The 24,260-nt window shown below is 42.2% G+C and overlaps 1 protein-coding gene across 1 annotated transcript in view; it reads right to left on the bottom strand.

The window, feature by feature from the left end:
• Positions 1-24,260, bottom strand: part of TOP1 (DNA topoisomerase I) — a 102,333-nt gene that overhangs the window by 53,207 nt on the left and 24,866 nt on the right. The window contains exon 3 of the mRNA XM_054981215.1: positions 874-970. Coding sequence (XP_054837190.1) covers positions 874-970 — 97 coding nt within the window. The remainder of the gene's footprint in view (positions 1-873; positions 971-24,260) is intronic.

Here is a 24,260-nt window from a genome sequence, read left to right as displayed (position 1 = left end):
ATATCATGTATGTGATTTTTTGCAGTTAATTCCCATGATCAAGAAACTTTGAAACAGGAGGATACCTGGAATCCTGCTGGGAAAATTACTGGCTATTCACGTCTTTGGCAATATATCACCATCATCATATGGACTCATTTCATACTCATGACCAGGAGTCACAGTGTATTTTAAAGCTCCGGTCTGGACTTCGTTAGCAATTACAATAGGAATCATTGTGTAGGCTCCAGTGTATTGTGAGGAGCCAATTATTTGTTCAGCAACTTTGTTCCTTTTTGGAAATATTTTTTGTTATATAATTATTGACGCCTAATTTCTTAGGCAGATAAATGGTGTGTAAGTTGTGAGCTTTCGCTATTGGTTCAATATACGGGGATGTTGGTCTATTTTTTCTTGTCATACCCGTATCAGCCCTTTGCTGGTTGCTGGTATAATTAGTTGGGCTTTGACTCAAAAGCTTACACCCTGAACATCTTGTTGGTCTCTAAGGTGCCACTGGATTCAAATCCTGCTGTTCTACTGCAGGCCAATATGGCTACCTACCTGAAACTTGTAAAAACATTTGTCAGTTTTGCCTTCATCAACCTACAGAATTTCATTCTCATCAACTTATAGATTTTAAGCAGAGCCTTACTTGTGAACTTGCTGGTTAAGATATTATTGTAATAGGCCTGCACGCACTCATAAGATATTCTTCAGGAATTAAGTGGAAATCAGAATTGGTTATCAAATCCCCTAGCTCTATAGAAACAAGCTAAATTATTCCTAATCAGGCTTCCATGATCTTGCAGCATCACTGAACTCAACCAAGTTTCAGTAGGCATAGGTCTGCGTATCTAGCAAACAATCTGCCAGCAATAACTGATGTCTCACCTGTTACTGTGCTTGGATTTTTCTCGATCTTTCTCTTTATCCTTCTTGTGCTCTTTGTGTCGATGTTCTCTGTGTTTATCTTTATGCTTGTGAGAATCTGCAGGAAGAAGGGCAGGGAAAAGAAATTAAGTCACGAAACAAAAGTGATATCCTGCCAGCTGCTTTGATTTGGCTGCAACGTATATCCCAGTGCCAATGCTGCATATCACTTCAATGCAACAGTATTTAGACATGTGGACCTTTCACCAGGCAGACCCATGAACATTGCCTGCTGTTAGATCCAGACCATTTTCTGCTGTACAAAGATCACCACAAAACTGGTTCATCTATCTGACCACAGCAAAGCCAGCAACAAAGCACCAATAAAATCGCAAGTATCTTACCACCCCATTGAATAATGTGTGAGATTTTCCCTTAAGGAGCTATCCTCCAACTTAAATAGCTCTTCTTCACACAGACTCCCTCCAGCCTAAAGAGGAAGGCTGGAGGATGCCAGAATTCTGGATCACACTTGCAAATATTCAAAAGAATTTATGTGCCCTGCTGTCATATTTGGTTGGATCCAATCAGCTTTTCCACTGGTGAAAAGGTGAGGGTCCCCTCTGACAACCAAAAAGGCTACGCTGGAGATCGTAGGACAGACCTGCCTGAACAAAAGCCATGTGGCACAGAGGAAGTTATAAGGAGAGTTGAATAAGAAAGTTGGCTGGATCCAACCTAATGTTTTCAATAATCCATATCAAACATTAATAGAAGTACTGAACAAAACCAGGGCCTCTCTCTGACTGAGCAGGTTAAAAGGCAATGCTTTTCTAGTGTAAAAAGGAGAGATCATGACAGCTATATAGCCATGATGAAATAAGCCAACATCTCTGAAATGGTCTTTGAAGGCTACCAGCATTGTCTCCAGACTGGAATCTAACCTAAAACCTAGGGCTAAAGCCCAAGTTAGTCTTCTGATGAATAAAGAAACATCCCCTGCTAGAGGCTTCACTTCTGCACTAACAAATGGCCCTGTAATGATATAAAAAGGTAAGCTGCCCTCCACTCAGTGGCATCCTTTGTTTCATAGAATGTGTGACAATATCTTGCTGTAAAGTGCCTGGCCCACTAACAAGATGGCTCAGGCTTGTCAACTCGAATCAAACAGCAACGCTACTTCTTTGAATGTTCAATAGCAAATCAAGAAATAGGCCAGAAGTGATTTCAAAAGCAGTATCTGAGTAAACAATCTCAAGAAGGCTCAAGTAAGATCAGATCAACCCACATGAAAGAGAAGCTATCCAAGAGATGCTTTCCACAGTCATTTACAAAGCATCTACCTGTACTAGACTGTGCCTCCCTTTAATCTTGGAAGTATTCTTCACACTACTAAAGCCTTTCTTACTACCAGTACTTCATCTGCAGTTCCCCTTCCTGGCTCCTCCCATCCAATCTAGAAACATAATTTGGCTAAAACATCTGGCTTTAACTCAAAAGTAAACCATCACACTGAGTGCTGGGATTAATCAAAGATCACAGTTATGGAAAAGGAAGCCAGCACTTGGCAATGTCACAGCAGAGCAAATCCTACTCAAGGTCAAGTAGCTCTCTCTACATATCAAATTTTAAAGAGTCAAAATTTCTGAAAGAATGAGTAATGGTGTAAAGATCATGACTAGACACTTATTCACTGTAACCACTAGCAGAAGTGCCACAAGAACAATTTATTAGAAAATAATGTTGTATTCTGGAATACAACATAATATGATCCTATCATATCATATTATGTTTGCATCCATTAATATTGTATCAGTGAGTAAGAATCAACATAAAGCTCCGGAGTGGAGTAACTGATGCTAAGATAAGAGGTACTATAGGATTAGCTTATCAGGTTCATTCAAAAATTAAGTACAATAGGCTGTCCCACTGGCATGTCAACAGCACCTATAACCCCCAAATGTAATATTGTTAGGCAAAACACACAGTCTTCACTTAAACCAACCCCATTTCACACAAGCAGCTAGTATCCTCTTGCTATTTGATAGGCAATTTAACTATTCCAGACAGGTGACTCCATACAGCAATAATTCCCTCCCCCCTTTTTGTCGCTAGATTTCTGTTTAGGCTTTGAGCTATTTGTCCTAAAAAATTATTGATTAGTTAGGAGAAATAGGACAGAATGAACATGCAGCACTAAGGAGGAAAAGGTAAGATAGTAAAGAAGACTAAAAACCTGGGAGGGCAAGATGTCCTCCTTTCCTCAGAGGAGAAGGACCCTTTAGGGTAAGTGTCCAAAGGTCCGTTCTCCTTCTGAGGCAGAGGACATCTTGGGTGCTCCCAAAGCAGTTACTCCTACTCAGGTGGGATATGGTCCTTTGTCTTGAATTATGTGCTGCAATACTCTCCTTCCAAATGCCACATCTGCTGAATTATAGAGGTTTAGCTTGTAATGTCTCACGAAGGTAGAGACTGAAGACCAAGTGGCGGCCTTGCAGACCTCTTCCACGGATGCGTTATTTCTGAATGCTGCATTAGTTGCTGTACTTCTCAAGGACTGAGCTGTAATTCTGTAAGGTACCTCCTTGTTGGATGCCTTGTACGCTACCTCAATGCAAGACCTAAGGCTGTTGTCAATAGATGTTGCTGACATTTTCTTGTGTTAAGGGGACCCACGTTTATGAAGAATTAATCTGATTCTCTGATAACCTCGGTTCTAGTGAGGTACACTTTGAGGGCTCTCCTGACATCTAGACAGTGCTACTCTTTCTCCTTAGCATGTCTGGGCTCAGGGCAGAAGGATGGAAGATTGATCTCCTGGGACCTGTGGAATTTAGCATATGCCTTGGGGATGAATGTTGGATCTGTGTGCAGGACCACTTTGTCCTTATAGAAAATGCACAGATGAGGCTTCAGGAATAGGGTGCCGAGTTCTGATATCCTTCTGGTTGATGTGATGGCCACAAGGAAGACTGTCTTTATCTTTAGCCTCATTGGCAAAGGATGGTAGTGTATATAATTTATTTGCTGCATTAGAACATTGTTTGTTGGTCCATGGCATTTCCCATTCGGCCTTCATTAGTCTCTCAAAAAACTCAGGGAATGGGAAGACCTTTTCTGGTGTGTCTGTCCTACAGAAGAATTCCTTGCACCCTTTGGGACTTGCGGATGTTTTGCCTGATTTGGGATCCTCCTCCTTCACTTTTGGTACTTCTTGCAGGTCAAGGGCTGCCAGGAACTTTGAGAGGAGATATTGATAGTCCTCTATTTTAAACAGCCTGTCTGGCTGCTCTGGAATGATCTCCTCTGAGAGGAACTCTCCTTCCTCCCTTTCATCACTGTCAGAGGACCTCTCTTCAGCGCAAGAGAGCTCCTTGTCCTTATCCTTGACTTGGGTGGACTTTTGGGCTGCCTTAGTAGGTCATTTGGCTGCTGCCCTTCTGGGTTTGTCTTTGGGCCTGGTGGATGGAGGGGGGAGGACAATTAGCTGCTGGCCCTGGAAAAAGGTTGACACAGCTTGGAGAATTAATCTCTCGTGGTCTGCTTTAAAAAGGACAGAGGGTCAGCTGAAAACGCAGGGCCGAAATTGCCAGGTACATTACCCATCCTGGTAGAGCTGCTCTCCTTCAAAGGCAGATGCTGATCCAATTAGGAAGGGCCTGCAGAAGTATCTCCCGATGGGAGGTTGGTCAGCGCGTCATCTGAGGCCGAGCAGGGCTTGGTGCGCTTGTTGCTGCCTTTTTCTGCCTTTTCTGCAGCCTGATGGCTAGTGCTGCACTCAGCCTCCAGGCGAGGTTGTGCAGAAGATCTGGCCTCTATCTGCTGCCACGAGGCCCATCTGGTGGGGATACATGGCTCTAAGGCCAGAAAATTGACGGAAGCTCACTCCAGCTGCAAAGGCAGGACGGCACCAGCAAGCTTGGGATGCGACATTGTCAATGAGGCGGGGAAGTCTACTTCCTCGTCTTCCTCTCCCATGAAGCTTCCGTCAGAGTATGCTGGCTCAATAGCAGGGCAATGTGCACTCTTGTAGAATAGATCGCCAAAGGCAGGTATGGAGGGGAGAGGAGGAGGAAGGATAAGAATAAAGACTAAAGGAAAAGGCAGTACACAGAAGAATAAGAAACAGGCAAAAGTGAAAGTAGAATAAAGGCACAAGCAGCAGCAGAGAGATCTGCTGCTGCTACTGCTTTCTTTGGAGGCAGGAAAGAACTGAGAGAAGGGTGGTCCACACCCAACAGGAAAGAGGAAGAAACTTTCTGCCTCCCTGATTGGATGGTGGGAAATACCCAAGATGTCCTCCACCTCAGAGGGAGAAAGAAGGGAGCAATTTCACCCCCTTGCCCCTCCTTTAGACCCATATGGTTATTACTCAATGATGGTCATGTGCCCCTAGGAACAAATTTCCCTAGGGTTGGAAATGGCTTGGGTGACACCTCCAGGCTTCTCTCTTTGGAACCGGGCAGGTGCCTTTAATCAGGCTGGTGTGAAGCCACAGCCTTTGGGAAAGAGCTTTTCTGAGGAGGTTCTGTCAGATCATGCCTTCAGGGTAAACTGGAGGAAGAAAGAGCAAGAAGCTCTATCTTGTGATCCCTAGGCACACAGAATGGACATTTTTCAGCGTCATTTGAAAGAGACAGCTGGCAGAGTCATGAAGAGACTCCTCTTGAGCCATAATGACAAAGAACAGGAACTTTTCTTCACTAGAATGACTATTGATGGTAAACAAAACCTTTTAAAAGAAGTAAGTCTCTTCAGCCTAAAGGATGTGGTGTGGGAAAAAATGGGGAACAGCAATGGAGATCCTCTCTTCATGGCAGCAAAAAGAGAGCTGAGGGAATAACACTCCTCCTCCTGGTCATGTGATGGTTTTGATGGGGAAACACCAAAGGAAGGAGGGGCATTCCTAGTCTTGTAGAAAGTTCTGGAAATCTTTTATGCGAGTGACCTGCACAAGTGCAGTCCTTATGTGGGACAGCACTGATGAACATGCATGTTACTACTGTGGCAACTGCAGCCAAGTAAGCTTTCAGACCAGCCTGGAAAAAATACACAAACTACTTTTGCCTTAATAGGTTTCATATTAAATAGGTTAGCTGTCACAGAAAGTCATATTAAAACATAGATTGTATCAGGAATGAAACCTAGTCTATAATAGTTAGCAGTCATTTAAGACCTTTAAAGCCACTTGCTTCAGGGAAAGAGATTAGCTATGAGCCCGGCTACAAAAACTTTGTTTAGTGGTGGTTTTAAAAACAAATCATTATTAGAGGAAGTTATTTAAACAGTTGTCTATACAAGTATAATGAAAATGAAGTCAGGATGACAGCAGCAAGATTGAAGGGAACAGGAAAAGAATGGGGGGTTGCAATAAAGTGTGCAGTGTTCAGATTTCAACTTGAAAAGCAAACTTTTACAGTACAGTTGGGTACACTCTGCATTTCTGGATGGTCATTCTATTATCCAGACAGCATCCAGGGACTTTACCACAGAAAACTGGCCTATTCGTGAGTGGATAAAAACAAGTGTAGCTTCAAAGTTATGGAACATGTGCTCAAGCACGACAGCACACAAAAAGATATGTTACATACAAAGTCTAACAGATTCCCTACCTCAGTATTACATTTTTCATTTTGTTAGAACTTGAAAACATCACCCCTTCTTTCCTTGTGAGGGTGTGTTGCGTGTTATGTACCATCAAGTCGCCTCTGACTTTTGGCAACCCTACGAATGATATACCTCCAAAATGTCCTGTTGTTAATAAACTTGCTCAGATCTTGCAAATGTGGCTTCTTTTATTGAGTCAAACCATCTTGTTTTAGGTCTTCCTCTTTTCCTTCTGCCTTCTACTTTTCATAGCATTATTGACTTTTCCAGAGAGTCTTGTGTTCTCATAATGAGACCTAGCTTCTAGTGAAAATTCAGGCTTGATCTGATCTAGAACTTACCTGTTTGTTTTTTGACCATCCATGGTATTAGCAAAACTCTCCTCCATCATATTTCAAATGAATAATTTTTTTCCTGTCACTTTCTTCATTGTCCGTATGAGAGCAATTGTGGGTGTTTTGCCACACTTGAATTAAATTTTATAGGGCTGCCATAGGCCCCCCTCCCCCCGCAATTGCTTAGGCATTGCTTATAGGCCACTAATTTGCTATTTCTCTTTTACAATCTCAAACACTATAGAAGACATATGGGAAATATCCACAAGAGCCAGTTTGGTGTAGGAAAGCCAGTCTGGTGTAGTAGTTAAGAGCAGCAGGACTCTAATCTGGAGAATCGGGTTTGATTCCCCACTCCTCCACTTGAAGCCAGCAGGGTGACCTGGGGTCAGTCACAGCTCTTTCAGAGCTCTCACAGGGTAATTGTTGTGAGGATAATAACAATACACTTTGTAAACCACTCTGAGTGTGACATTAACTTGTCCTGAAGGGTGGTATAAATCGAATGTTGTTGTTATTATTATCCTTACATCTGTTGATTGCTGCCCCTCAACCCTTTCTCCCCCAACTTTCTGATCCCAGGAAAGTTTATCCTTGGGCTGAAGGACATGCATTTTCTAACAGCCAAGGCCAAGAAATTTATTTTTATTTTATCGTATTTATATTCCGCCCTCCCCACAAGCAGGCTCAGGGCGGATAACAGCATTAAAACATTTCATATAAAAACATTTAAAAGCATTGTACAAAAATATAAAAAAATAGCAGCACTCTTTTTCTTGAAGGCGGCAATACTGTTAATTATAAATAGTGCAACAGTGCAGTTGAACATAGCAGCAGCTTAAGAACAGTGGTGGGCAGCTCTCATAGGGAGTGGAGTAGATGTTGTATCCTCCAGCCAGCAGAGGCCCAGCCTCAACCATAAGCCTGGCGGAACAACTCTGTTTAACAGGCCCGGCAGAAAGATAGTAGATCCTTCCAGGCCCTGGTCTCAGTAGACAGAGCGTTCCACCAGGTAGGAGCCAGGGACTGATAATTTCTTTTCTCCTGATCAGAGGGGCCTCTGGGGAATATACGGGAGAGACGGTCCCTCAGATACGCTGGCCCTAGTCTGCACAGGGCCTTATAGGTCAATACCAAGACCTTGAACCAGATCCGATACTCCACTGGCAACCAATGCAGCCCGTGAAATATTGGTGTAATATGCACCCTATTTGGTGCTTTCATAATGATGCGCGCCACTGCATTTTGCACCAGCTGTAATCTTCAGGTCAGGCACAAGGGCAGGCCCGTGTAGAGCGAGTTACAGTAATCTAACCTAGAGATGACTGTTGCCTGGATCACTGTAGTTAAGTCACAGGTAGACAGGTAAGGAACAAGTTGCCTGGTCTGCCACAGGTGGAAAAAAGACCTGACAACCGCTGTGACCTGTACCTCCATTTTCAGGGAGGCATCGAGGATCACCCCCAGGCTCTTAACCCTTGGAACTGGCAGAAGCTGTGCCCCATTGAGGGTTGGGAGCCGGAGTCCCGAATCCAGTCCCCCAGGGCTCAAGTATAGGACCTGTCTTTGTTGGGTTCAGTTTCAGTCGACTCTGTTTCAACCAATCAGTCACGGCTGCAAACGCGTGTTCCAGGACGTCTGGGGCTGAGCTTGACATGAAGAAGGAGAGAAATTGCCCTCTCCTCTCCTTCAGTCTAGTCTACAAGAGTTCTGTAAGCCTTTCCATTTTTGTGATTCCAGGTAAAGAATCAGAAGCCTGGTCTTTTCTTCTTTTAGCTCTCCACTAAAATTAAGTTAAACTATGTGGGCACGAAGCTATGATTGCACTTTCAGGCACTAGAGTTTTGCCCTCCGATCAAAGAGCTGTTATCTGATTTAACTGAAGAAAATAAAATAAGCAGCTAAGTATTCCTTTTGAATTACACATGATGCTGTACTATAGCATTTTATGACTAGCTACTTCCTCAGCACATAGACTCTATTTTGCTAGTGCATTTTGAAAGTGCTTGAACTTTTGCAATTTCACTTCACTGTTAAAAGGAACTAAATTGTTAGCCACTAACAGTATCTGGAGACATACTTCACTTCCTCCCAATATTAAGCATACCTCTGCAATGGTTTTACCACCAAATCTGAAGATAGGAACTGATACTATATATGCTGTGCATCATATTTATGAAGGTTCATGACTAAGATCCAATAAAATATTCTAAACACTCGTGTGTCTTTCTGTATGAGGAGAATACATACATATTTATTCATTCTTCATGTTAAACCTTGTTTTAAACTCCTGGGTTAACAAAGGAATTGACATCCTGAGTTAACACAGGACTCAACGAATTCCAGGTTCCAGGTCACCATGTATTTTCAGAAATAGTATACAGTATTTTCAGCAATGATTTTATTGTCTCATCTCTCAGCAATTCCCATGAAAGTTCAAAATGTTGGATCCAACCAGTTTGTCTACTGGTGAAAAGATGAGAAAGAGGTCCCCTCTGACCACCAAAAAGACTATGTTGGAGATCATGAAACCATCATGAACAAAAGCCATATATATCATTTCACATCAGAATGCTTTGTTGTATGACAAAACAAATGTGCATGAATTTCTTGTGTATGTTTACATGTAAACTTAAACTGGTGGATAAATGCGTTTCTATATGTGCTCCAATATAAAATTAAATGGAAAATTTTAAAGCAGTACTAGAATTATGAGAAACTGGGTAGATCCTATGCTAGGGCTAAAAGTTAATTTTTTGCCATGGTGGTGATGAACTACGATTTTTTAAATAATATAACACATCTTTATAGTTTTAATAATAATAATAATGCTAAAAAAAATCAAAGGCATGCTTATAGGACGGGGAAGATTTGTCATGACAGTTGTACATGTGAAAAGAATCTAGAGGTCTTAGTCAATCATACGCTGAACATGAGTCAGCAGTGTGATGCTGTAGCTAAAAAGGCAAATCAATTTTAGGCTGTATCAACAGAAAGATAGTGTCCAGATCACATGAGGTAATGGTATCACTTTACTCTGCTCTTGTTAGACCTCATTTGGAGTACTGTGTATAGTTTTGGGCTCCAGTTAAAGAACATGCTTACTTGGCACAATGATGTCACCTCTGGAAGTGACGGCATTGTGCTGCCTGCTGGGGGTGCTCTGGCATTTTGCACATGGTTGTTTGGGGCCAAAATTGTCCTCCACAAAGCACAGGAGCTCTCATGCAACCAGAGTGGTGATGGCACTTGACGAGGTGACGCTGTCGTGCCCCACCTGCCGCACACTTGCCCAGGTTGCCTTCCAGTGACAGGTGACTGTTAGGTGGACACATGGGAATCTAGTTAAGGTCCATGTTAACACACTGCTGTTCTTTTAGAAGGGGGAAAATTTCAGTTCTTCAGGACAGAAAACCAGTGGTTCTGCAGTTGACGCATCCAACAGATGCAGGCAATACCTAAAGCCACAAAAGTACTGTTCCCAAGTGTCTGGAAGCTACCCCAAGAACATACATATTCACATGTAAATAGTAATAATTAAAATATGTAGATTTTCATTTGGTTCAGATGACATATTGGGCCATAGTTTGATGATCAGGTGCAACCGGCAGGCTCCCTAGCTCTACAGCATATGTCCACATGAATCCTCCCTCTCCCTGGTTAATGTTAATTATAGTTTACTATTATGTTTGCACCAGCATAACCATAGTTACCACTAGCTATGAATTAGCTTTCATACAGAGACTCAAAACAGGTTCACTGTTAATTTATTTAAAGGCTAACTATGATTATGCCAATATAGAGGCAACATTAAGCCACAGTTAACACTAATCAAGAAAGAGAGGAGGCCAATCATGTGGGCAGGAGGAGGACTGTGAAGGAAAAGAACTGATCATGAAACCATAGTTTGATCACTCGAGTGTAGGCTCTGAGTCACAGAATTCCACAGGGAATGGATGAAATTTCATGCAGTGTTTAGATGCCATAAAAACACGAAGCCTTACATGGGTTTTTCAGGGTAGAAATACATTATCTTCTACAGAGGTCCTCATTTAAGTGCTAAAAATATTAATGCACTAAAAAGGAAGAAAATATGTGATAAACAGCACTAATAGCAAGCTTGAGGGAAATGGGAAGGCATTTTTGGCAGAATGGAATTACAGGTACCTCTGTGAATTGAAGTAGTGTACCAGAAAAGCTTTCCAACTTTACAAAGAGTTTGAGAATTGGAACAGGATGCTCAGGAAAATGGTAGACAGGAACATAAAAATAATACAACCTTATTAAGCATTCCAATATTAAATTTTGAGAATGAGAAGGGAACATTCCTCCTTGATACAAAATTATCCTGTAAGGAAAACATATGATCCAGTCCTTTACATAATGGCCTCTTAAAGAATTTTCTGAATCTCAGGTTAAGTGTTCTCCTCTTGGGAATATGTGAACTGTTACCACTCATTTTGGTAATTTATTTGATTGGGAAGATCTTTTTGAGAAAACAAATTACTAGGCAGTTCTTGTGTTGGCTCCTCTTTTCAGGCAATTCCTCCGTTCTCTGTTTAAGAAGCAGTCTGAATTCTGTGATTTAAGAAGCGAGCTACCTATTTTTGATCAGGATTGCATGCATGAAGTAAACAAGGCTCTGGAAAGAGAGGCCCTTCCAGCTGCTGTGGTCAGCCAAGATAATTATGCTGCTGCTGCTGATCACATAAGGACTGTGTCTCCATTCCTGGGCTGCACAGACTCCATGAAGAAGATGGTGGGAAGGGCTCTGCTGAGGTATTTCCTCCCTATGGAGTGCAAAGCCTGTTTCTCTAGAATGCTACATGCTGATGCTTGGACTATGATATGCTGCAGCCACACCTTCACCTTTAGGGAACTGAAAGTTATGTTTCCCTGTCCCGCAGGGGGTCACTCCACTGTTCTGTTCTGTGGCAATGTGCACTAACCTGAGCTGATTATTGCCCCCCCCCTTCTAGGATATTCCAGTTGTGCTAGTGACCTGGTAAGAAACACAGCTATTTGGTGCACCTTCTGAGAGCTCCTCAGTCTTGGAACTAAAGGCAAGTGATGTGCAGATTAAGGTCTTCCTCTGGGATTTGACCTCTTAACCCTAGCTTCTTGGCTGTGTGTGATACTCAGCAAAATTTCCTCAAGTTCCTCTACTGAGAAGTCTGACTTCTTCAGAGTGCAGCCTCAGACTTGTTGCTGTTTGTATTGTTTAAAGAAGACTTTAAAAAATCTCAACAATGCAAACAAAAGAGAGAAAGAGGCTCATAAGAAAAATAAGCAGAAAGCTGAAGTAAAATTGTCCTTGGAACACCATGAACCATAAAGCCAAGGTTAAAGCTGCCCTAGTAGTGCAGTGGACCAGAAAAGCTGAGGTAAAAGCTGTCTTAGGAACTCCTCAACTATCTTTCCATCCTTGTGGAAAACAATTACTGGAGGAGGAGGAGGAAACAAGTGTTGCACAGTCAGAGTCAAAGGACTGCCTGCTGACCCAATCTGTCAAGAATCTTCTCCTCCTCTGAGGGAGTAACGTCTGTTCCAATTAAAGTGAAAAGTTTTTTTGGAAATTTTGAAGCAATGGGGGAACCGAATACCATATTTTCCAGAAAAAATATGGATATTTGGGGAAAAATAGAAATATATGCAATACTTACTAAACGTATTTTACCTATTTATCAGCAAAATTGTATCCTTAATAACAGTTAACATATAAAATATTATTTTTGGCATATTTAAAAATATAAACATTTTCATGTCTTGTAAGAAAAACTGTAAGTATACCCGAAACTTAAGTGTTGCAAACTGCTGTGCCCTACCATAGCTCACATATCTTGTTTCCATTGTATGAGAAGTAATAAAAACAGATATAAATTGAAGGTAGAAAACAAATTCTGCAGTAAACAAAGCAAGAGATTATTTGGACAGAAACTCTCTCATACAATCACAACAGGCAAGCAACAGTAACGATTAGTTTTGCTCACTCTAGATCATTAGATCCAGCAAAGCCACTATATCCTTGCTCAGCCATGCAGCACAAAAAAGGAAGGAAAGGTCAAAGTAATTCTAATTTTCTAGTAAGTACTTAAAATGAATATATAAAGGGTAATGCGTATGACTTTTCCCAAATATTATCTCCAAGGTCTTATGCAGAATGTGACAATAGCCACAATTATGACACTGAAGAACTTCAACCAGATAAGAATAGTTTATGGAACTGTGCCAATTCACATTAACTGTCTACAGGCTCCCACATCTTATTGACCCAAAATGAACAGCAACTGCCGAGCAGCATCTTCATAAAACAAAGTAAGTTTTCTGCTCAATGCTTTCCATCAAGTTCTTAACACTGACATATAATCAAAACTTTTGCACAAACATATTTCAAACAGATATTTATTTCAAAAAATTCCAAAGCACAGTAAAGACACACAGACAAACGTCTATGGTTTAGTGTGCACTTCACCAGATGCACTGTGTCCACAGTTGGAAAATGTGTGTGTGCATGCACGCGCGTGCGCACACGTGCACACGTGCACACACACACACACAAAATAGAGGAGAAAACCTGTGAACAGTACGGTTAAAAAGGCAATGAAATGCAAGAAGTACTGTTAGATATTTCTATGCAAAGTCCAAATGTAGAGAAAATGACTATTTACAACAGTAATAAACACAATCCCACTTAAACTAACTTAATGCCAGCTAAAAAAGAACCTATAAAATCTGTGTTCCATGTTTTTTTCTCCCTTTAGTATTAGATTATCATTAATGAAATGATTTTCAAGCTCTCTAGAAGTGGGACCCATTTTTAAATTTACTTCCTTAATAACATCACACTACCTTCCCATTCCCCCATTTTAAAAACAAGCATCTCACATTAGTTAATGCTGATCAAGTTTAATTTTTATTTATAAATATAGCATTACTGAACAAGAAGCTAAACTTCATGGCCACTTTACACATTACGTAGAAGCAAATCCAGATATGACATTGAGACTCCCATGGCTTTTTTCCCCAAGGACATTCTATTCTTTCTCCTTCCTGGCCTGGTGGCCCAACCACAAGACAGTTGAGACCTACAGTTTGACAACCACTGCATTCATGTTTTATTCTAAATCAGCTACTGAGCAATAACAAAACTAGTGTCACAATAGGGATTTATGACCATGAGCTGGGCTCTGTAATAAACAGATATGTCAAAGTGTAAGCTTTCAAGAGTCAGATCTCCCTTCTTCAGACCCCAGTAGGAATGGAGATCCCTACACTCCATATAAAGGCTCAGGGATCTCCATTCCTACTTGTGTCTGAAGAAGGGAGCTCTGACTCTTGAAAGCTTACACACTGAAAATCTTGTTGGTCTCTAAGCTGCCACTGGACTAAAATCCAACCTCTCGTGAGTAAACTGCAGATTAGATGCTCTAACCCTCTCCTTTCTATTTCCTTTTTAATAATGCTGACAATAGTTTGCTGTGATATCCAAACTGGCAAACTATGCTTAGTTCTTCCTCTCCCAACAGGAAAGAAAGGGGGAAACATCATACCAGCAGGGGGGTGGAAAAAGTATGAGTCTGTGGCTCATTCACACCCATACAAACTGTAGCTTAGAGTACTGTCTGAGCTAAACCAAAGTTAGCTCTCCCAGTACGTCAGAAACTCAATCACTCTCATGAGGAAACTGCAATAAAGATTTGTACACACTTTAATTTTCAAGAGGGTAACCATTATATAGTAGTAAAGCAATATGGACCCCAAACACTTCTTAATTCTAGATAGATGTACTAAATACAATTTAAGCAGCATTTAATAACAGGCAAATCCAGTAGCACGGATACCCTAAATTTAAAACTGCAGTAATATAAATTCTTAGGGGGACTAGCAAGCTAGAATGCTGTCAGTGGTGGACATTCAGGAAGACTTGACATTGGCTAAGAGATTTACAAACAGCATACAGGAGAAAAAAAGAAAAATGGTAGTTAAGACTAAACTGGATTACAAAGGAAGGCATATCCATATTAGCACACCAAATAATCACCATGAGAATGAAAGAGATTGGTCTCATTTAGCTGCAAGGACATCTAAGGTGCTGCTGGTTTCTTGCCCTGCTTTAGTAGGAGGTTCTTCCCCCTCTGCTTCAATACTGGTATTTCCCATCATGCCATTCTTTTCACTGATTTCCTATGTCCCTGGTTGTAGTAGTAAGAGAGGAGAGGAGACCCTTCAGCGGAGGAGCACCGAACATTTGGTTACACATATTCCATCACAGTGCAACAGTGTACTGGTAGCCAGTGGACTGCATGAATGTGAAATTTGCATTTGTTACAGTAAGTTCAATCTTAGTGCTCTATATTATAGGTTAGACCAGTGATCTGCAATTGCCTGGGACCACCATAATTCCTGGTGATATATTTCTTGGTGCGCATTTGCTTTGGGGACCTTGGGGATTAAAATCCAAAGGGTCTTGAATAGAACAGGATCAAAAAACACAAAACTTTGCTGGTCAGTAAACTGGAAGGAGTAACTCAAAAGTATGGAGTTCTTCCCAGGCAGGTGCATCCCAGCCCTTCACTAGGGGTGTGCATGGCCTGCCTGTTTCATTAAACCTGATTCGGTTTTAACTGAATCAGGAAACCGTTTCCGTATTCAGGGAATACCGAAACAGCAAGCCGATTTGGTATTCATGTTTCGGCTTGATTCGGCCATTGTTTTCAATGAGAAAACCTTCTCCCGGCTTTCCAGGAGTCGGGGGGGGGCATTTTCTGTCCAAATCACACCAAACTCGGTGCAGACCTTCTCCTAACTCTCCTCTAACTACCCCCCAAGTTTCAGAAAGATTGGACTTTGGGGGGCCATGTTATGCCCCCCCAAACAAGGTGCCCCCATCCTCCTACAATCTCCATGGTTCTCTATGGGGAAAAACAAGTCATTTTTCTAGGGGGCTTGGGGTGGCATTTTGCAAGCAAAATGCACCCAACTTTCAGGGGACCTGCTCCCATCTGTCCTCCCACCCTCCATCAAGGTTCAGGCAGATTCCACTTTGGGGGGGCATTTTATGGTTTTCCAAAGAAGGTGCCCCTATCCACCTCCACTCCACTATTCCCTAGGGGGGAAATAAGAGAGGCTTGTGTGGCTAGGGGTGGCATTTTGCATGCAAAATGCCCCCAAACTTCAGAGGACCTCCTCCTACCTGTCCTCCCTCCCTCCACGAAGGCTCAAGCAGATCTCACTTGGGGGGGGCATTTTATGGCTTCCCAAAGATGCTGCTCTTAGCCCCCCTTTCTCTATTATTTCCTATGGGGAAAATAAGATAGTCTTGTCTGGCTAGGGGTGGCATTTTGCATGCAAAATGCCCCCAACCTTCAGGGGCCCATCTCCCACCTGTCATCCCACCTTCTACCGAGGCCCAAGTTGATCCCACTTCGGGGGGCCATTTTATGGCCTCCCAAAGATGCTGCTCTTAGCCTCCCCTGTCTCCATTATTTCCTATGGGGGAAATAAGACAGGCTTGTCTGGCTAGGGGTGGCATTTTGCATGCAAAATGCCCCCAATCTTCAGGGGCCCATCTCCTACCTGTCCTCCCTCCCTCTACCAGGGCCCAAGCTGATCCCACTTTGGGGGGGCCATTTTATGCCCCCCCAAAGGTAGTTCTCCTGTCACACCACTTTGTCTTTCTACTGTGAGGAAGACTTCCACACCGCAGAAACACATGGGATTGGGGCTGCCAATGGCCACAGCCACAGTCCACCTGCACCCAAACTGCCAAATACCACACACACCCTCCCCAAAACCTAACCTCCCCTGTCCTGTGGCTAGCCACTTTCTATTGATTCCTGTTATGGGAAAATCTCCCACATCAGGAACCCACGGAATGTGGCATCTATGGCCATAGGAATAGTCCCCCTTTTAAATCTCCCCCCCCACAGCCCCACACTGACCCAAAGAAACCCTCCCCAACATTCCCACACCGGCCACTACCCCAGGAGCAGGCTGGCCAGCCGTCCCCCATTGTTCCCTGTGATGGGAACTTTTAAACTCTCTTTCCCAGGGCAATTATGCACAGCCCAGGGGTGCCACAATGGTGGGCACACTCCTGAGTGCAAGCTTGTCCCTGTGAAAGAGCACCTGAACCACAGACATGCTCCCCCAAATTCCCACACCACCTACAGAGATGGCTGGCAGGCCAGCCCCATTGTTCCCTATGATGGGAACCAACTGCACAACAAAGAATAAAACACAAGCACACACTGAATAAAGTTTTTTAAAAAAATATTTTCTCACTTTCAAAGTACAAGTAGGCAAAGCATTGTGACACATTACACCAGCAGTCCCTCACACAGAAAAATAACACAACTCACTTAACATCAGAGAATCACAAAAAGACAATTCCTGTCAAAAACACTTTATTTCTTGAACAGCTTTAGGTTATACAGCAGGGGGGCATACCAAAGGGCATGCCAACAGTATCTCACCCAAAACAAACAAACAAACAAACAAACAAACAAACAAACAAACAAACAAACAAACTCACTTCACATTAAAGAATCACCCAAAACACAATTCCTGTCAAAAACACTTTATTTCTTTAACTGCTTTAGGTTACAAAGTAGGAGGGCACAACAGGGCATAAAAGCAGTCTACTACACAAAAATAACAACTCACTTCACATCAGAGAATCATCCAAACACAATTGCTGTCAAAAACGGTGATGTGAGTTGTGTTATTTTGTGTAGCAGACTGCTTTCATGCCCTGTTGTGCCCTCCTACTGTGTAATCTAAAGCAGTTAAAGAAATAAAGTGTTTTTGACAGCAATTGTGTTTTGGGTGATTCTTTAATGTGAAGTGAGTTGTGTTATTTTTGTGTAAGATACTGTTGGCATGCCCTTTGGTGTACCCCCCTGCTGTGTTACCTAAAGCTGTTCAAGAAATTAAGTGTTTTTGACAGGAATTGTCTTTTTGTGATTCTCTGATGTTAAGTGAGTTGTATTATTTTTCTGTGTGGGGGACTGCTGGTGTAATGTGTCACAATGCTTTGCCTACTTGTACTTTGAAAGTGAGAAAATATTTTTTTTTTAAACTTTATTCAGTGTGTGTGTTTTATTCTTTGTTGTGCAGTTGGTTTCCATCATAGGGAACAATGGGGCTGGCTGGCCAGCCATCTCTGTAGGGGGTGGGGGAATTTGGGAGAGGGTGTATGTGGTTCAGGTGCTCTTTCACAGGGACAAGCTTGCACTCAGGAGTGTGCCCACCATTGTGGCACCCCTGGGCTGTGCATAATTGCCCAGGGAAAGAGAGTTTAAAAGTTCCCATCACAGGGAACAATGGGGGACGGCTGGCCAGCCTGCTCCTGGGGTAGTGGCCGGTGTGGGAATGCTGGGGAGGGTTTCTTTGGGTCAGTGTGGGGGGGTGGATTTAAAAGGGGGACTGTACCTGTGGCCACAGATGCCACATTCCGTGGGTTCCTGATGTGGGAGATTTTCCCATAACAGGAATCAATAGAAAGTGGCTAGCCACAGGACAGGGGAGGTTAGGTTTTGGGGAGGGTGTGTGTGGTATTTGGCAGTGTGGGCACAGGTGGACTGTGGCTGTGGCCATTGGCAGCCCCAATCCCATGTGTTTCTGCGGTGTGGAAGTCTTCCCCACAGTAGAAAGACAAAGTGGTGTGGCAGGAGAACCACCTTTGGGGGGGCATAAAATGGTAAGAGATGGGCCCCTGAAGTTTGGGGGCATTTTGCATGCAAAATGCCACCCCTAGCCACACAAGCCTCTCTTATTTCCCCCATCAGAAATAATGGAGAAAGGGGGGTTAAGAGCAGCATCTTTGGGAGGCCATAAAATGGCCCCCCCAAAGTGGGATCAGCTTGGGCCTTGGTGGAGGGTGGGAGGACAGGTGGGAGATGGGCCCCTGAAGGTTGGGGGCATTTTGCATGCAAAATGCCACCCCTAGCCACACAAGCCTCTCTTATTTCCCCCCTAGGGAATAGTGGAGTGGAGGTGGATAGGGGCACCTTCTTTGGGAAACCATAAAATGCCCCCCCAAAATGGAATCTGCCTGAACCTTGATGGAGGGTGGGAGGACAGATGGGAGCAGGTCCCCTGAAAGTTGGGTGCATTTTGCTTGCAAAATGCCATCCCAAGCCCCCTAGAAAAATGACTTGTTTTTCCCCATAGAGAACCATGGAGACTGTAGGGGGATGGGGGCACCTTGTTTGGGGGGGCATAACATGGCCCCCCAAAGTCCAATCTTTCTGAAACTTGGGGGGTAGTTAGAGGAGAGTTAGGAGAAGGTCTGCACCAAGCTTGGTGTGATTTGGACAGAAAATGGCCCCTCCAGACACCCGGAAAGCCGGGAGAAGGTTTTCTCATTGAAAACAATGGCCGAATCGTTTCAGCAATCTCTGTTTCAGTATTACCAAAAAAATTTGGTATTCAGAAAAAGTTTCGGTAATACTGAAAAAAACCGAAACGGCCCTGATTCGGTATTTTTAACCTAATCAGAATACCGAATTGCACACCCCTACCCTTCACCCCCAGCATGGTCACAGTAAAAGACTTTCTTAAGTGTCAGTACTTGGAGACTCCCTCAGTACAAGGGAGCAAATTCTCCCCTTTTTTGGAACCAAAAGCCAAATAGCAACTCTCCACAAAGGAATAGCAGAGCCTTCTGCATCATCATTTCATGAGATAGTTAAGGAAAATCCAAGGCTCATCACCTTTATGTCTGCAAGGAGCATCATTATTGAAGCTTATTGCCCCTGTTGAAGGAGGATGCTTCACTTTGAACCTACTAACATGCTGATAGCTTCAGGTGCGTATTAATGCCCCTCCCACCCTCTGCCTGGATTATAAAGACTCCTAAATTTTCCCATTCCATATATTTAATGAAGGGAGCTTTGACTCTCAAAAGTTCATACCCTGGAAATCTAGTTTGTCTTTAAGGTGCTACTGGGCTAGAACCTTGCTCTTCTACTAACATGTTGCTACCGATCCTGTCCCCACAGTAGCTGTTTTATGGAGGAACCCACCACCCTTTTTTAAATTTGTAAAAGGTTCAACAGGGTTGTGGACCCCAGGATTAGATATTCCTTGAAGTCACTGAGACAGTATGCAAATGTTCACCTACTTGTTCATCAAGCTTCAGTAGAATATATCAACCATAATAAGATGAATAATTCAATAGAATAATTATTCAGAGGATATTTCTCTGACTTAAGGAGGGTGCTTTTTCCAACTGCTTTTAAAGAAGAGACTTTCAGACCCCTCTTTAAGGCAATGTCCCTGGAACCAAGTGACTTAAAATAATTACCATTCAGCAGCTAACATTCTATTATTGGATAAACTGCAGGAGTGAAAAATCACCGAGCTTTTTCAAGGACCACGTCCTGCTTGACGTAGCTTATTTAAGCTTCTTCTTTAGCATATTGCAGTCTTTTGAGGGACTGAGACACTTGAGAAACACACACATGAGGTTATAAATCTGCCGACATGTCTTTTTACCACAAGCCTAATTGAAGTCACTATCAAAAGAAGTTTGCAGACTAATCTGTCAAGGTATTTTAGAGCCGCTGATATTGAGTGATTATGCTATGGTCTTTGGAAATAAGCTTGAAAGAATGAATGGCTGGGCATGGTTCAATAAGATGTTGATAATTTATCTGCACTTTTGATATTTTAACTCTTTCTGTATTTTATGATTTTTAGCATATTTGTGATAAAAGAACAGTCATAATTATAAAATGAATTTACTCAAATTACCCTTGTTACCTTTATATTTGTTTACTACTTGAGATATGCCAATAAAGGTTTTGTTGTTGTTGTATGAAATGAATTCTAACAAGGCAAACCTGAAATGTCACCTTCACAACAAATAATGGACCGCTCCTAGTGCAATACTACTCTAAGATGACAACAGGAAGCCTTCTGGAGGTATCTGGGAACTGATACCACACAACACTGCCGGTATTTAAATAAGACTGTGCAGCACAAGATTCTTAAATCACTAACGTTTCTAGATGCAACACAAAGAGGTCTGTAAAGCTTTCATTAAGCCTGCTGTTGCTATAGAATCATGCCAGTATTTTTATATGTCCATGGAACATTAAGAGAGTTGCCTCTATAACACAATTTCCCTATGGAGACCTTGTTCTAGGCTTTGCTTTCCCAAACAAGAATTGCAATGAGCGCGATAGGATATTGCCACATCCAGTGCACTGAGAGCAGCCACCAATTTTTTGAGATGTAACTCTCAGGTGTAATTAATATTTGCCAACACTGCTCTCTGGGGGACCGTTCTAGAATTAGAACTGCATTAAAACTGGCTTTATTTAACAACAGAGCCTTATAGCATTTTCCAGTGTTCAAAAGTGGTATATAAATATGAAGTAGTTTTCATCAGATGATAGAATAATCTACCTACCGACCAGTGATAAGGGTGGAAAGTTTTCTACTTATAAACATGCATTATTTTATAAAATTAGAATGAATACAACAGTCAAACAGGGCAAAGTGTGATTACATGCCCCCCCACCCAAGCACATCTAGTGAAGAGGATGAAACATCTTAAATTGCTTACAGAAGACAACAGGTAGAATTCAATTCTGAATCAGATTCCACCTCTACCTGAACTGGAATTAACATGTAGAGCTTCTACAGTCAGTGGTTTGATTCAGATGTAATGGCAAACTATGGTTTGCTGGTTTGTGAATGAGCCTGGAAGATACTCTAGATCACATGTTCACTCCTTCCTTTACATGTGGTGAGACAGTCTATTATTCCTGAGTTCACAACATTACATCTGAACTGGTGGACTAGAGTTTGCATTTGTCCTACAGACCAGGATTCCAAACTGGGAACAAACCACTGGATACGTACAAATCCCTTGGGCCAGATGGAGTACACCCAAGAGTGCTTAAAGAACTTTCAAAGGAGCTCGCAGACTCTTTGCTGATTATCTTCCAGGCTTCTTAGAGGACAGGTGATGTGCCGGAAGACTGGAGGAGAACAAATGTCATCCCAATCTTCAAGAAAGGGAAAAAGGAAGATCCTCAGAACTACAGGCCAGTCAGCATGACTTCTATCCCAGGGAAGATTCTGGAATAGATATTAAAGGCATCAATCTGCAAGTATCTGACAGGCAACATGGTTATACGGGGACGTCAGCATGGATTTGTCCACAACAGATCCTGCCAGACCAACCTCATCTTGTTCTACGATTGAGGGACAGGCTTACTGGATCGCGAGAATGCTGTTGATGTAGTTTATCTGGATTTCAGTAAAGCTTTTGACAAGGTTCCTCATGATGTTCTGATGGGTAAACTGATGGGTTGTGGACTGAACTCTAGGATGGTTAGATGAGTAGGTAACTGGCAGGATAATCACACCCAAAGAGTAGTTATCAATGGCATCATGTCTGATAGGAAGGAGGTGTCCAGTGGAGTGCCACAGGGATCAGTTCTGAGTCCACTGCTTTTCTATATTTTTTATAAATGATCTGGATGTGGGTGTGTGGCAGATACAGGCCATTTTGAACAGCAGATCTCTCATGTTTCTTGCCGGGAAGAAATTGTCACTCATCTTTATTGAGAGGATAACGAGTGACTTATCATTTTCATGTACCAGGTAATAAGGACACGTTGGTTGGAGGTGGTTTATAACATCAGTGATGATTGATATTAACATGCAAACTCAGCTGCAGAAAAGAGGACTGGCCAGAGATGTCAAGGCTTTGGGGGGCGGGCAGAAAAATTCAGAGAGAAATTCTCCCCTCAGATTTTTAAAAAAATTTCCTGATGGAAAAATTGAGAAATTTTAGGAAGGACCAAATAAGCTTCTATGGAATATTTTTTAAAATTAAAAAGTGTGAAATGCTTTAAAGATTAAGCTTCACTCATTCAAAATGTATAGCGTGAAAGTCTGATGAGGTTCTTTTTCAAATTTTCCCAATGGAAATTTTGGGGAGCACTGAAAAAAATATCTCATAATTCCCCCCCTTCCCCTTTGCTAAGATAGGATAGGTTACAAACAGTAGTTTGCAGCTTTCTCTCTCACTTTAGTAGAGGGTATATTTGCAATTCTGATTGTAGAAAACTAAGAGATTTATACTTTTGAATTCCATAAACATGCCAATTAATACAATTTCATGTACTTACTAAGTTAAACATGACTCATTCCATGTTATTAAAGCAGCAAAATGGATCTAGGTTCGATAAAAAAGTAAAACATTCCCCACAACATTTCTCAGGTTTCCCTCCCCAACTCCCGGGGAGGGGGGAGGGGGGAACGCTTCTCTTTCGGATTTGCTGAAAATTGCACATTATCTACTGATCACAATGGGACACAGGAGTAGAACACTCCCATTTCCTTGCTTAAGGGTGGTGAGAGGGAGGTAGAATTAAACATTCACTCTTTCTGACTTAACTCTAGGCTATGACACATGAAGTAGAAAAAAGAAACTTACTTTCTGAATGTATCAAAATAAAAGGATTCCCAGAATTACAGCACAAATTTTAAATGGTCAGCCAAGAAAAGCAGTCAGGTCAAGTTGCTTGCCTCACCTCCAGAGTCAGCTGATCAGCTTGTCTACCGGTCTGTCTTAACACATATTTCTTCAAGGCAGGCTTGATGCTCTAGAGGGCTTGCTTCAGATATCACATTATGATCAGTTCTGCATCTTTCCTCCTGCTCTTCACTTTGAATAGGTGCAGGGGTAGAATATGAATTCAAACTTCAAAATAAAGAATTGTGCCCTATGTACTCATCACAGTACATTTCACTCTCAGGGCTCAGGAGAGACACCGCATTATGCCTTTATACACATCTTCCTATGCCCCCCTGGAAAATGAATATGGGAGCAAGCTGGGGCTCAGCCACAGAAGTGTGACCTGAACATTCACAGCAGCTTTCCTTCCAATGTCTCAATCATCAAAATAAATATCATACTGCACTGGGTTTTGTTTTTCCTCCTTTCTTTGAAACAAAGTAAGGGATTGAGTAGGTATTCAAATTTTTAAGAGGAACATTTAATCCTGCTTGCACATACCGAATCACATTTTGGTATCTGAATGCTGAACTGAACTATCACATAACAGACATGTGGAATATCAAGCTGTTTTACTCATAGAAGTGCTTCTATTCATGCCCCTACCTAAAATGAATAAAGCTGAGATTGGCAACTGAAAACATTTCTGCCGTCAGATGCTAAGACACAGCACCCATCACACAACCCATTTTACGACCTAATGTGATCATTTCACATGTTATGTATGTATACTCAAAAGGAAACAGCAGCAATCATATCTCCTTCACAAATGCACCTGGTATGGCACAGCCTTTTTACAATATTTGTTTGTCACATTCTCTTTTTATGTTTTTAGTACAGATCTAAAAATGCTGTGTGTAAAGTGGCTCTTTTACTTCATGTTAACAGCCTTTGGTCAATAGAATAACATGCTGCCAAGGGCTTGT

This window comes from Eublepharis macularius, chromosome 5 (assembly GCF_028583425.1).
Source record: "Eublepharis macularius isolate TG4126 chromosome 5, MPM_Emac_v1.0, whole genome shotgun sequence".
Classification (NCBI taxonomy): Eukaryota; Metazoa; Chordata; class Lepidosauria; order Squamata; family Eublepharidae; genus Eublepharis; species Eublepharis macularius.
Note: the sequence above shows the minus strand (reverse complement) of the source record. Positions and strands in the feature narration are given on the sequence as shown.